The following is a 15,464-nucleotide window of genomic DNA, read 5'->3' as shown; positions in this document are numbered from 1 at the left end:
CTCCACGGCTTAAATTTTCTGGGAAAGAAATTCAGATAATTCCGAATGTTTTGGAGATATTGATCCTCAAACTCTCAAGCATACAGAATATTTACTTGAATAGTAGGGGAAAGGTACTTCTATATAAAAGTTTTCAGTTTAAAGGTATACCACCTAATGTTTAATAATTTTTTTATCAATAGTTGAATTTACTATCTAATCATGAATTTAACATTATGTATCTGAAGGCAGCTATCATGCAGAGATAAGATTACAGTCTAATGCATAGTTCTTGAATTCTATGAGCACATTAGATAATTTGCCACTGCTCGTTTAGCTACCATAGTCTAATTTACCTCATTATTTTTATTTGTAAGACATATAAAATATGAAATTTGCCCCATTCTTAGAAGGAAGCTGTTGTTCACCCTGTTCAACATTACTGCAAATTTTTGGGTTGGAGGTAACAGACAAATAACTGTGACGTTATATTATACAAATTGTTTTCATGAATGTCATAGTATGATGAATACGCTGGTCAAAATTAACTAGTGAATTATTAGTTTACACAGTCCTGCTGAGTCATTAATTTACTGCTGTAAATGAACTGGCCTCTGTGAAATGAATCACAAAGCTTAACATATAAAAGAGCTTAACATATACTTAAGCTGTTATCAACCGGGATAGTTGTAACATGCAGCAAAATTGATATAAGAATGTGTTGGTGTTATCAGGAGACTGAGTAAAATTAAGGAGATAGGTGAGAATCTTTTCTTGAAACAGAAGGTAAATGTTGAGAGGGTTTTGTCATGGAAAAGGATGTACAGGGACTGTGTTGTTAAACCAGAGAATTTTTTTCTCATAGTTTAGGCTCACTGTAGGGCTAATGTGCTACTGGCAGATCATGCTACATCTGGTTCTGTCATTTATTCTTGTAACTGGAAGGGGCATATTATGATAGAACATAAAGAAGACAAGTTTTAACCACTTCAAAGTAATGAACCATCAGTACAATTTTGTGGATCCAGAATCTGAGGTTCTTATGCAGAATACTGAAAGAATATGGATCTATAAAGTGGCAAATAACATGACACATGGAATCATATTTCATAGAATTCATGTAGCACACTTTTAACAATGGACTGGATCTCTTCATTGGCATTCTAGTAATCGGACACCTTGAGAGGAATATTAGACAAGCAGTATATATCCCCTTAGTAAGAAATTTTTTTTTTATATACAAAGTGTGATTTTAAAGTTCTAAGACAGGTGCTGCCACTAACCCACTGGGTTGGTCTAGTGGTGAACATGTCTTTGCAAATCAGCTAATTTCGAAGTCGAGAGTTCCAATATTCAAATCCTAGTAAAGGCAGCTACTTTTATACAGATTTGAATTATAGATCACAGATACCGATGTTCTTTGGTGGTTGGGTTTCAATTAACCACACATCTCAGAAATGGTCGACCTGAGACTGTACAAGACTACACTTTACTTACACTCATACATATTATCCTCTGAAATAATACCTGACAGTGATTCTCAGAGGCTAAACAGAAAAAAAAAGAAAGGTGCTGCCACTGCTAAACAGGAGGGACTAGATTTGCCAGCAGGTGTGGAAGGGAAAGCTTGTTTTGTCTTTCATATGTCCTGAAAAGATCACCATGATATCTTTGTTCAGTAGAAACTGGAATTCTAGTGAGTGAAGATGTGTTTTTGGTTCTTGGTGGATTATTGATTTCACAAAATTGATGAAAAAACAAAACTACAAGTTTTGGTCAAAATTTGTTTGAAAACCAGGAAATCAGCTCAGGAGACTTATGAACTCTTAAAAACTGTTTTCAGGGACAAATGTCTGAGCTGGTCAAATGTTTTTATCTGATTTAACAGATTCAAATATGGCTGTGAATCAGTCAAAGATGATCCCTGGTCCTGTTAGCCTTCCACTTAAAACCATTGTGAAAGATTGTGATTTAGTGCACTCTGATCATAGTCTTACAATTAGGGAGATGGGTGATGAACTGAATTTAAATTTCTATGCGGTTCAATCAATTTTACCTGAAGATCTGAACATGTATAGTGTCTGTGAAATTCATTCTGAAATTGTTATGAGACAGAAAGAACATCAACTTGAAGTGTACTAATAATTGATTAATTTGGTTAAAACTGACACATTATCTTATTTGTTAAATAAGATAAGTACAGGCAATGAATCATGGGTTTAAGGGTATGAACCAGAAACAAAGACACAATCATCATAGTGGAAGGGTCTAAATTTGCTATGACAGAAAAAAGCACGACAAAGTCAAACAAATGTGAAGACAATGTTGGCAGTTTTCTTCAATTCTACAGGTATCGTGCATCAATTCTATGCGTATCATATTTGTCCCTAGGGAGCAGACAGTCAACCAGGAATACTATAAAGTGTCCTTCAGTGTCTGCACGAAAATGTGTGGAAGGAAAGGCCTGCACTCTGGTGAGACAAGAATTGGGTCCTCCACTCGGCTCATCGTGCATTCTCAATCATGGAATTTTTGTCAAATTCCAAATTGCTGTGCTTCTGCAATCCCCTTATTCCACTAATTTAGCCCCTGCTGACTTCTACCTGTTTCCTAAATTGAATTTTTGCTGAAAGGGAATTGATTTGACTCAATTGAAGACATCTAGGCAAATATAGAGAAGGTTCTTAACACCCTTCAGAAAGGAAATTTCCAGGGGTGCATCCAAAAATGGAAACATCATAGAAGTCGATGTGTTCAGTCAGATGGAGATTGCTTTGATGAGATCTACCATAATAGTCTGTAAGTACTGCCATTTTGAAATTACAAGCCCAGTCTTAAAACTTTTCAAACACTTCTTGTATTATATTTACTTAGTTATAAAAAAAAATATGTTGAAATTCAGTTGGAGTAATGTTAACAGAGAAGTACTATTTATTGTAATGAACTGCAGTAAAATAAAACATTTATATTCATTTATGCTTTATCCCAGACTATGACAAAAACTTATAAACTGGTAACTATACTTCTAGTTAATTCAAATCTGGAAACATCTCACAAAGTTTGAATAGATTTAACCGTGGTGTAAATATAATTATTTGAGCAATTTTAAAAAATTTCTTAGGTTGCAAACTTATAATTCTATTAACTGACATCTTTTTTATAGTAATTTAATGTGAAAACTGGACTTTAAAATTACTGCTTAAAAAATATGAATATTTTCCAGGAGAGCAATTTATTCAATTTTTTCCTTGCATTAAGTAAAAATGGATAATTTCAATCCATTTAAATTCTTAGATTTATTAAATTATGACAAGCAAATTTATATTCATGACAGAATGTACATGCACTTTATTATAATTGAAAAATTTACCATATTATAGTATTCAATTGAATAAAAATATCTGTAAAATATATTATTAAATTAACTTAACTAAGATAAGCTACCGTAAGTATGAATATTAAAAATTTGGATGGATTTTTCATTTTCATTCTACGAAGAAAGAGAATTCTGCAATATAAGTGAACAATGAATTCTATCATTGAAATTAACACTATTTAAATATAATTTAACGGATATATGTTTATACACATCTATAATGTAACAATATGCAAACATTTTTTCTTTTCTTCAGTAAATACACATAAATATAAAAATTATTAAATATAGGATAAGATAATTTTATAAAACAATCAAAATGATAATGGAAAGAAATCATACATATATATAAATAACTAGATCATGTACAAGACGAAATAACAAATTTATTCAATAATCACTTAAAATTTTTTATAACAATTATGTTTCAAATAATGTAATAAATTACTGCCATTTTATTCATTAGAACACTTAGATTTGGAGTTATCTTTGTTTTAATTCATTTATCAGGGGAGAACAGAAATATTAAATAATAAACAATCTTAAATGAAAATATTATACACATGAGTAATCGAACGTTATACATCCATTAAAAATATGTCCAACTTGATAAATAAGATTTACTTTTCTATATTTTTAATGTTTATTATGTAATTTCATTATTGTTTTCGATATTAATTTAAAAAAAAAAATGTTACTAGACGTACAATCACAAATAAAAAAATATTTTATTTTTATAATCAAACAAGAACGTAAATTTTGTATTAAAAAAAGGAGGAAAAAATATAATAAAACTTTAAATAAAATAAATATTACAGTTTATATAATAAACTGTTTACAAAAATAAATTATAATATTTTAAACTAATTTTCAGCATATTAATAAAGAATAAAATTTTTCTGATTATAAAATCTACCTAAAAAAATTAAGTAAAACCTCTCACATCAAAGCTAATTGTAATCTGGAATCTCTCATAACCACAAGATTAAAATCTTTTGTCAATATACATGTTTCTTTAATATCTTCAATCATTTCAGTAAACATAATAAAAAAATTCCTGTTAAATTCCTGGTATAACCTATCCCAACATAATATATACAGTCTGCCTATTTAGTGTACTTTATGGTACAATATAATGCATTCCATGTGACTTTTCACCATAGTTTAGTTTGTATACTGAAAATGGAAGAACATTTTTCTTGAGAAAAATAGCAAAGTAGTGAGCCTTATTTCATTAAAAAAAAAAGTTAAAAATCTCTAGACGATCAGGAGTAACAGGTTTTTAATCAAACAGACGCAGTTTGTTACTAGACTGATACATAAAAAATATTTTCAAGTTGCTTGATAACACCAGCCTTAAAGTCAACATTGCTTTTATAATGATTGACTGAAAAAAAATAAGGTAATAGAAGGTTATCAGTTAAAGCAAGGAATTCAGTTATAATTATTTTAAAAATAAAAAAGAATGTGTAAGTGACATCTAACATTTTAAAATCGGATGGAATTTTTATTTAACGCATTGTTTGAGTGATACAGTCTAGAAAGTAATAAATTTGCACGATATAAAAAAAATTCATTAAAATATAAAGTAAAAAATTGTTTTGCCAGTTTTTAATTGATATGTCACTAACTGGCTAACAAGGTTTAAGCAACTCACACAGACATACATTTAATAACTTTTACAGATCTCTATTACATTGATGCTAATTTACAAGTGAACTAAATATATATCCTAATGAGAGACAAGACATTTTGAATGGTAAATAATTATTAATTTTTTTTAGTCTGCTGAAAGACTGTGAACATTAACAGGATGTAACTTGATCATGTAATATTCTCTACAAACTGTTGAAGACCAGGTACAATTTCTCCAGTAAAATTTATGTAAATCTCCCATTCAGAAAAATTATTTTTTTTTGATGCTGACTAGTCTGTTAAATAAAAAAAAGTAAAATAATACCTCATGTATGTACAATTTTTGGCCTATTTGCCAGTATGATTTTTTAAGAAATAGTTTATTGCATAAATTTTTCATTACACGAGGTCTGGCAATTAATTCTCAATACTGGGTGTGTGGTATTATTTGAATTCGTTTTATTGGAAGTTTGTGTAGATTTTCTTGACTCATCTAAGACCTTTAACACACTAGTTTAGGTAGTTAAAATTTAACAGTAGTTTTATGCAAGTCTACTTTTTATACTACAGCTGGAATCACGTCTAATGCTGAAATCAAACAGCATATCGATTTCATGTTTTTCAAAAAACTTTAAGAATCTCCAAAGGAATATTTTCAATGCTGAAAGAAAATTATGGTAATCACTGAACATCACTTTCAGTAGTTTCTGAGCGACACGAAAGATTTTGTGAATACTGACAAGATGTAGAAGCTGATAAAACATTAGACATCGTCACTTCAAAAATAGCTGAAAATGCCTAGAAAATGGATGAATCATTCAAAACAACTGATGTCCGAGTATTAGAATAATAATTACAGTAAACAAGATGAGAGGGAGAAAATTTTACTTAATGATCTGAATGACAGAATTGGATGCAAAACTGGTATCAAAAGTAGTCCTTTATGATAGAAAAAAGGAAAAGATAGAAGGATATTTGTTATGACATGCCTGAATTTAATGGAATATCAACCAGATTTATTTCAAAAGGGTATCTAATGTGATTAGGGTGTTAATTCAGAAACTAAATAGCAGTTGATGCACTGGATGAAAACAGTATGAATGAGGAAATAAAAATCTAAAACATGGTTGGTTCATAGTTCTCTTTGATATCAGTGGAATCATGAATGAGTGGGTACTTCAAGGTCAAACAGTTACTCTTCAATATCACATCTTGAGGTCCTGATGAAGCGTTGTGAAAAAATATGGAGTAAGTGACTGAAATTGTTCAAAAATTAAAATTTAATTCTCCATCCAAACATTATATTTCCACATTCTGGTTTGTCCATCATTGCTTAGAAAATAGTTGTACACAATTTGAGAAAATTTGGTCTATTTACCAGATCTAGTAATTACTGAGTCCTAAAAAATAAAAAATGACAGTTCTTCAGAAGCCTTTCAACTGAAGTTCTAAGACTTTGAATCACAAGAATGTATGTTCAGCATTATGTTGTGTGAAATGGAAACTACACCAAAAGGGAAAATGTGTGAAGATCAGATTTTTACTCAATTTAGATTTTTACCATGGCATTTATAAAAAAAAATTGTTTAAATGTAAATATACTTTTTAAACATCTAACAATGCCTATGTCAAGCTAGTTTCTTTTTGAAATTTACTACCAGTGGTCCATAGATCTTTTCTTAAAAACCTTTACAAAGGAAGAAATTGGTAACACGATACTAAAATTACCAGAATAATTACAGCTGATCTAGTAAACACGATGGTTCAAAGTCCAATATAATCATTGCAATACTTTATAATAATAGTCACACAATTTTAAAGAATTGTGATTGTTCTTTTAGAGGGTTAGTGTACAAAAGTGATATGAGTACTGGCTTTCTAATCTGGTGTGTTGTTAGTTTAAATCCAGCTTAGATTGGTTAAAGTTAATAATCGAAAAGATGACACTCAAGCAAACTCAGCTGTTATTGTTATCCATAAAGGAATTCAAAGATCAAGCACGGTGCTAACTGTATAACTCCATGTGTATCATTTGATGTGAAATAAGAATAATTCCACACATCTCACTTTTGTACGTGCACAAGGTTCTAACTTTTGGTTGAGAACATTAACATTATGGTTGCTTATTTATTAGTTTCTTTATACTCCTAAAATATCTGTTGAAATTGTTCAATTAAATAACATTTTTTACTTTTATTAAGAACTGTAAAGTGAAAAAAAGTTTTTTTACATTAATTATACTTAATTTTTAGATGTATCTAATATCCTCCAATATATTCAATGGAGCATCAGTTATCTGAAAGCTCTAAAAGATATTATTGTGTGATTTTACACGTCCCGGGGAACAGGTATATATAATTCTCAGTTCTGATGTAAATGTGATTTGAAGGCAAGAAAATATGCTTCTGGAATCAAAAAAGGGACAGATTCATGATCTTTAAAAATGCATCGTTTATACAGTAAACAAGTGACAGTAACAAACAAGTAACAAGTGGTGAAAGAAAATAACATTTAAAGTTTTATAGTTTTGCAATAAATATTGTAACAAAACCTTTTATTTCATGAATAAGTATACCTTTTATAGCTTCTATATCATTAAATATCTCTGATATATGATTACCGGTCAACTATCAATTACCCAAAAAATCCGTTTTCTGAATCCCCAATCGGTTTAGATAACCAATCCTCTACTGTATTTTATGCTTTATTAAGAAATTTTATAACTGATGTTGCATGTTTGTGTTTGTTTTCTTAAGTGATAGTTTTTGTATAGGTTTCTTGAAAAAAAAGAAAAAAGCCATTAAATTTGTTCATGTCATAATTTTATATTTGAATTAAATATTTAAGTTATTTGTGTATATTATTTTGCAACAAATAAAAATATTTTCCTACTTCTCTTATATAACTCTTTCTTTCATAGTACTATTATTAACTTTAATTCTGTATTGAATTATTTCCCAAATACTAATTTTTTTTAATGGTATTTAATTTCATAAAGTAATTTTTTTAAATTAAAAAAATTCTTCAGAGCAAGAAAATTATAAAAACTTCATAAAAAAATATAGTCCAAGGATAGACAGTAAAAAGTTATTATTCTACAAGATAAATGACACAACCTTCTGTTGGCCAGTTGGAGTCCAAAAAATGTTAAATTATACACAAATTTGAGACATACTAATTAGTTTATTCATATGTTAATAAATATTTTTTTAAAACAAAATTACAAAAAAAAACAATTAAAAAGAAAATACATTTTTTCAGAAGATTCTAAAACACATAAAAAAGAATTAGTCACTGATGTGAAATTCATTAATATATGCATACTTCAAAAAAGGAGTTATTTTGCAAAGACACAGAGACATGCATCATATGTATAACTTGAAAGAAGTAAATGGAATTATGTTATTTAAATTACAGAGTCAATAAACTTTTGGAGTTTTACGAGTTATGAGGAAAATAAAGAAACTCTCTACACACAAAACAGCAGTGGTCATCGAGCAGCCAGAAATTGACCAAGACTGTAACAGACAGCAACAGGAAGACAAAGTCATATATACTCTGTGGGTAACTATGTTTCTATCTTTCAGATTTTTACAAAAACTGTTTCTTCATTTTATATCATAACCTTGACGACTGCAATATTGAAAACTGTCACATTTTAAGGAAAATTTAAAAGAAACACACATTTATAAAAAAAAACTGTTCTTTTTTTTCTCTTAGAATTTTAACATATTATTTCAAGTTCAGAGAGGTTTTACTATTACATTAATAATACCGCAAACAATAATACATAATAAATAATGTTAATAATTTTATTTCTACTATATAAAATATTATAGTTTTCTACCGAATACCTATAATACAAAAGGAACATTTTACATACCAGCAAAAATTATTTTATCTATTACATCTAGACTTATTTATTTATATTTTTTTATACACCATTTTAATATAGTCACATATATAAATTACAATTAATTATTAATTCATTACTTTAACAATTATTCAGCACAAAATGTGATATTTTTGAATGTTAACTGTTACTGTACACATTCATATAACTAGTTAAGACCGCTAGTCAAGTTGAATGGATTTATATACATATAATTAAAATTTATACAAAAGAATAAATAAATAAATAATCAATAAAAATATCAATTATTAATAGTCATTAGCAGTATATCAATTATCAATAATAGTAATAATAATAATAACAATAAATTACAATATATTAACTCAATTTATGAACATAGAATATGGAGCATCAGCCTACTTGTAATAATATATACATTTGATAAACTAATATATTAACTGAGTATTTGAGCATATTATGTGTAGTTACAATCAGAATGTTTTTCACATTAGATATGAATGAAAAATAGAATAACTGTTTACGTAATAATATTGGGCAAAAAATATGTCAAGACTCATCATGAACTAATAGAAACATAATACTAGGTTATACTTTTTTTGCTTTCAGAAGTAATTATAATTAACAAATGATTATATTATTAAATAATCATAATATATAAAGGTTTGTTATACACATTCAAAAGCAAATGTATATCCAAATATACATAATATGTCTATATGGCTATTATGACATAAGTTAGTTAACACTTCTTTTAAATAATATATTTCTTATAACTAGGTAATAGAAACTTTATGTCACAGAAAATAATTATAAAAATAATGATAAAAATTAAAAAAAACAATCACTCCATATATTATGCTCTTGGTTTTTAAAAAATATTTCATACCTATAAAAAAAGTAATAAATTAATATTCTTACTTCATTAATATATATAATAAATACCAAATTGATTAATATCTCGATAAGAAAAAAGAAACAAACCCTTTTCGATGTAATAAACACATAAATCCTTATTTTAAAAATATAAATTTTTTAACAAAATAGTTAATAAAACATTGCTCAACAATGTTATATTAACCAAACATTTATTTAATCTAGTGAAGAATTAATAAACTAAATGGTGTCAAAACTGAACACTTCATGCCATTTGTTGTACAATTTATGGAAGTAGTTTTTATATGTATTAAGCACAGCCTACTGTAATAAAAATTAATTATTACATAATCAACTTTTTAACTGTTTTTATGATCACTAACTTTCACATTTTTAGGATAATTAACGAATTCGATTATCATAAACTATTAAACAGAATCTGTAGTAATGTAAAATCTGTTATCCTCATATAAATTCAGATTTTTATGACATAACACGGAATGAAGTACTTTGATGAATTAACACATTTATCACTATTTTTCACAAACTTACATTAAAAACAACAAAATTTACTTCAGATAAGATGTATTGAATTTTACATTACTTTCAAATATTGAACTAGGTTGAGATAATAGAAAAACTGTATTCAGTAGTCTTTTAATTACTATTATTTATATAGTTTGTAAAATAAACAGTGTTAAAAAATCGAAGTAGGTAAGTATATCAAAATTTTCAACTTCTTTCTCTTTAATATTTTCACAGCATTTTAAATTGATGTTATAATAAAAAACTGATCAAATATTTTTAGACCTTTTTATATAAGCAATCATTTTAATTTTTTAATTATGTAACAATAGAATTACCCAATATTAATTATTATAATTAAACAAATAAACTACAATTATTACACAATGAATTGCTAACAAAAAATATGTCTGTAAGATATTTAAAACGTTCTGATTAAGATATAAAATGTAACTTTTAGAACATAATACTGTATCATGAAAAATTCATTTCCTGACATTTTAGCTTTAGAAATAATTGAGAAAATGAATTAATTCTTCACAGAATTAACCCTTTTGAGGCCATGCTCTATTTTAACTCAGAAAAATAAGTACCTAACAACCATGAGTCATTATGTCAGCACAACAATTTTGAAGTTAAACTGGCTAACATATTTTGCAACATTTTTATTTCCTATAGGATCTGCTCATTTTTCTAACTGAACTGTAGCTAAACTTATGCTAAATGAAACGCAATTAATTACAGTTTATATTTCTAGAGACTATTTGATAAAATATATAAATATATTTTTTAGTGTAACAGATGCTGAATACTATTATGAAAACAAATTGCTACACTTTCACATCTGCAAGTTGAAAACATAAATATTCTATTTATTACATATTAGAGAATTATTATGTTTAGTGAAATACATTCAGTATGAATAACAGATGATAATATTTTCAACTCTTATTTACACCATACAGTAAAATTGGCAGTTTATGTACATGAAATTTTTTTTTTTTAAACCAGTCTAATAAAACTCATACACAATCATATATATTTTTTAATATACCTATTTTACTATGAACTCAATAAAAACATTTTCTATTTATTTTTTACTTTTTTTATTTTTATTACAGTTACTGAAATTATTTCTATCTGATTGTAATTATTCAATAAACTAGAACCAAAATATTCTCATTTTTGGGCAAGTTATAAATTATTTTGTGAAATCACACCAAAAGTGGCATTCTAAGCCTTGATATAGTGGCATACAATTCCTATTTAATTCTTGGTCTTATTGAAATCCATTCCAAATATTTTACCTGGCCTTAAAAGGGTTAATTAAAATAAAAATTAAAAGAACAACCTAATGTGTTACACATATATATTTTTTCATTTCTCTTAATTAATTTTCAGCCTTGTATGGTTTTAAGCATTTTATACATTCTTATATCATTTTCAAAGGACGTTGATAAAACAACAGTGATCTATAACATACATTCATTTTTTCTGTTAAAAATAATTATACAATTGATAAAAGAAAGTATACAGAGCATCTATATATAATACATTAATATCAAATTTACATCTTATTTGCTGCAATAAATAAGCTTGACAGCAAGTTCCCCATAAAAATAGATAAATAAACAAAATCGATCTGTTTCTCACTCTAAATTCAACACTTAGTTATTATTATCATCATCATTTGATCAATCCATTTGAATACCAAATGTCATATTTCTAAATTACACTTAACACAACCAAAAAAAAAATTTTTTTTTGAAGCGCTAAAATACATTACCGAACTACTGTTACATATACTGACTTAGGCCTGCAAATATATAAACTTTTCAGAAATATTTACATATACGCTGTATAACATAATCGATTTGTACAAAATTATAGACACTTTCCTTTTTAAATAAATAAACCAATATGTTACAATAATAAACTGGAATCTTTAGATAAGCATGACCTACCAATATATTAATAATTGTTTATAATTTATACAGTCCATACCTCTCAAAAGCAATAAACTCTCAAAAAAAAAAAAAAATTATTCCAAAATTTCTAATTTACAGGGCTTTATAACTTAAAAGGTTACAATATATGTTTAACATTTAATTTGGAACAGCTTGTTGTAGTCTTTCCAACTCTTCAACACTGAGCATATTTTGAGTCGGAGACATATCAGGAAGTAGGCCAGCTCGTGCTTGTGCCAATAATTCTGGGGTGAACCAACGTGCTAATTGGTTGCTGACTGGAGATGTTGATGGTTCTACTCTGACTCCAACACCTGACATCAGAGGGTTCTGATTATAGCTTACACCAGGTACTGTTCCTGGCCGCACGACACCAGGTTGAGCTACTCTGCAATCTAATAAAAAAAGGTTTTTGAAAATAATACTTTCTCAATAATAGGTAATTCAAGCTAAGAAACTGATCTAGTATTAATTTTAATATTCTATACAATTAAATATTATGATATAAAATATTTCAAGTATAAAGGAAAATAGATTTCTTGCGCGTGCGCACATACACACACACACACACACACACATATATATATATATGTATGTTTGGTTGCCCGAGAAGAATGCTTGTCATTCATAACTATCTACTTTCTCAGAATTTGTAATGAAGTACATCCCACATTTCTGTTACGACAGAATTTCTTCATTAAGCTTAAAAAAGAAAAGAAAAGATAAATGCTTTGAGATTCAGAAGATTTATAACATTATGATGAATAGTGATTAAAAATTTGTAACAACTTGGTTATGTATTTTGTGAATTATAAATCATAACTCTACAAGGCTCCCTTTTTACAGTTTTAAAAAGTAATCAAAATGGCATTTACTGATCAGATGGAAGGAAATACGGTCAGTAGGAGATGGTGATGTGTTGATGTAGGGTGAACTTAGTGACAAATGCAGAAGGTTAAAACAAAACCACACAACGTGCATGCATAATACTTACTATGTGCACCAGTTTAAAATGCTGTTTGTGCATGTTTTAAAAAAAAAACAAAATTTGAGATATAGTAAAAATATTCAATTACAGAATAAAATTTGTTGTTTCCTGCATGGAATCTAAACTGAGTTTTTTTGGCTTTACTGCATCAGATTTTTAGTTACTACAATGAAAATCTGATCAACCAGTCTAATGTATATCTCTACCAGCTAGACATGGTGAAAGACATTTTTGAAAATGTATTCTACATAACTTCTATATATAACTTTTATAAAATGTACTTGTAAATTATTTTTAGAGCAGAATCCAATATTTTTAAGTATTTTTACAATTTTTTTTTGAAGGTACACCAAAAAGAATGTTTCAAATTCCAGGTTAACTGAAATTTGAAACAAGGTGAGGTATAAAATTTAATATTTAAGGAAGACATTATGCTTTGTGAAAATTCAAGTTTTTCAATATTTAAAGAATGTTGCACACCATTTTTTACATGGGGTACTCTGCTAAACAAACCGATTCAATCATTATTTTTGATGCGTGATTCTAAGTAGATTCTATTATGGGAGGGGTAAGATTAAGGAAAATTTTTCAGTACCTTGTAGAATGTGATTTTTATTTTAGGGTAAGCATCCTAGTTTTCTGTAATTCTTTTAATTCTTCTCTTCGGACAGTCAAAAAAAGCAAAACTTTAAAAATATGTGGCTGTAACTTGAGAAAAATGTATAACAGAAAGATGTGCTAATGCTGAAGCTTTTTTTTTGCAAATTTGGTAAAACACTGAAATGAACTGAATAACTCCTTCTGTTAACTGAAGTAATAGTAAATTATTATTTCCTGAATTTACCTTTCGATTAAGCTGGGTATACATAATCTTGATGACTGGCTTGCAGTTTTAAAAATAATGCATTGTCACACAAATAACAATGACTAATGTTTTTATAACAAAAAGTGTCTGTTTTAGACTAGTATGTGGTAAGCCTTGTTTCAGATTTCTTGAAAGCGTTAAAGGTGAGTCTACAAACAACCAATCAATGACTGTTGGCGAGCTTTTTTATGACATTCCTATACATTATTTTACACTCCTTATTGTTATTTATACATTTAAAAGCACTAATTCACCAATTTAGCAAATATTCAATGAGTGGTGGGAATGTAGGTGGAATTAGAAAAGTGGTTAACGGCAAGGACCAGCCTCAGAAGTTTTATTAGGAAAAATATATGTAGAGAACAAAAACTGGGGTCTGTGAACTGTGTTTTACAACTCAATGAAATAATTTCTCAAAACTAACACTAAGTTATGAAATACTTGAAAGTTACTTAATTTTTATTCATTTATTGAAATGCATACACTTCAATAAAAAAATTTCTCCATAATTGAGAATACTAAAAATCTATTTTGAATTTTTTGGCAGAAAAACCAATATTGTAGTTTTTTACTGAAAAATTATACAAAATTTTTTCATGACAATACTATTCATCTTGGATGGTTTTTACAATTCAGCTGTGAATAATAAAAGTAACTGAAGAAGAGTGAGAAGAATACAAAACAGAGGCGACTATGAGGACACTTAAAAAAATAATGTAGAGAACAGTATGATCTATATTTGACATGGGAACAGCTTCAAGCCAACCAGTTTGATCAAGTGGATTCGCATAATCATGGTAAGCATGCAGAGCTTGTAGTATAACAAAATTCTGAAATAAATATTTGATATCAGACACAATATGGTAGGGTTCAATTACAACTTAGCCGTCACAAATATGTACATGAGCATTCTAAATTTAAACTGAAAAATTACATGTTAAGCTTTAATAAAAGAAAATTTTAAAAACTAAGATAAGACAATATTCAAAATACCTTGTTTTATATTTCCTCTAACATTATTTCCATAGTTAGGATTAAGCAAGATTTGTTGGAGTGAAGAATTAACATTTCTCTGCTGAGCTTGCATTGAGGCAGCTAAATGAGCCTGTATTGAACGAGCTGGAAAACAAAAATTTATCTAATTAAATAGTTATCATGGTAATGATTAACCTCTTAACATGTACTAAAAGTGAAAACCCCAACAAACATAAACTTACTATGGAATACAACAAACTGAGATTTAAAAAGGCTTACAAGATCATTTTTAAAACCTTATAAAATTCCCTGGAATTTGGTTTTGTAAATTACTCAGTATAATTAAAAAAAAACCAGGTGATTAATTTTTAAGTTTTTGAATTCTGATCACAGCTGATCAAAATATC

General features: G+C 27.7%; 1 protein-coding gene across 4 annotated transcripts in view; it reads right to left on the bottom strand.

The window, feature by feature from the left end:
- Window positions 1-3,716: 3,716 nt before the first annotated feature.
- The window catches only part of LOC142323651 (uncharacterized), a 188,233-nt gene continuing 176,485 nt past the window's right edge, over window positions 3,717-15,464 (bottom strand). For all 4 annotated transcript variants that reach the window (XM_075363669.1, XM_075363672.1, XM_075363673.1 and 1 more), the window contains 2 exons: window positions 15,076-15,201; window positions 3,717-12,624 (listed from right to left, as the gene is read on the bottom strand). In XM_075363669.1, coding sequence (XP_075219784.1) covers window positions 12,368-12,624; window positions 15,076-15,201 — 383 coding nt within the window. In that variant the 3' untranslated portion in view covers window positions 3,717-12,367. The remainder of the gene's footprint in view (window positions 12,625-15,075; window positions 15,202-15,464) is intronic.

Source organism: Lycorma delicatula, chromosome 4 (genome assembly GCF_047948215.1).
Source record: "Lycorma delicatula isolate Av1 chromosome 4, ASM4794821v1, whole genome shotgun sequence".
Lineage (NCBI taxonomy): Eukaryota > Metazoa > Arthropoda > Insecta > Hemiptera > Fulgoridae > Lycorma > Lycorma delicatula.
This window is presented reverse-complemented; position numbering and strand designations above follow the sequence as displayed.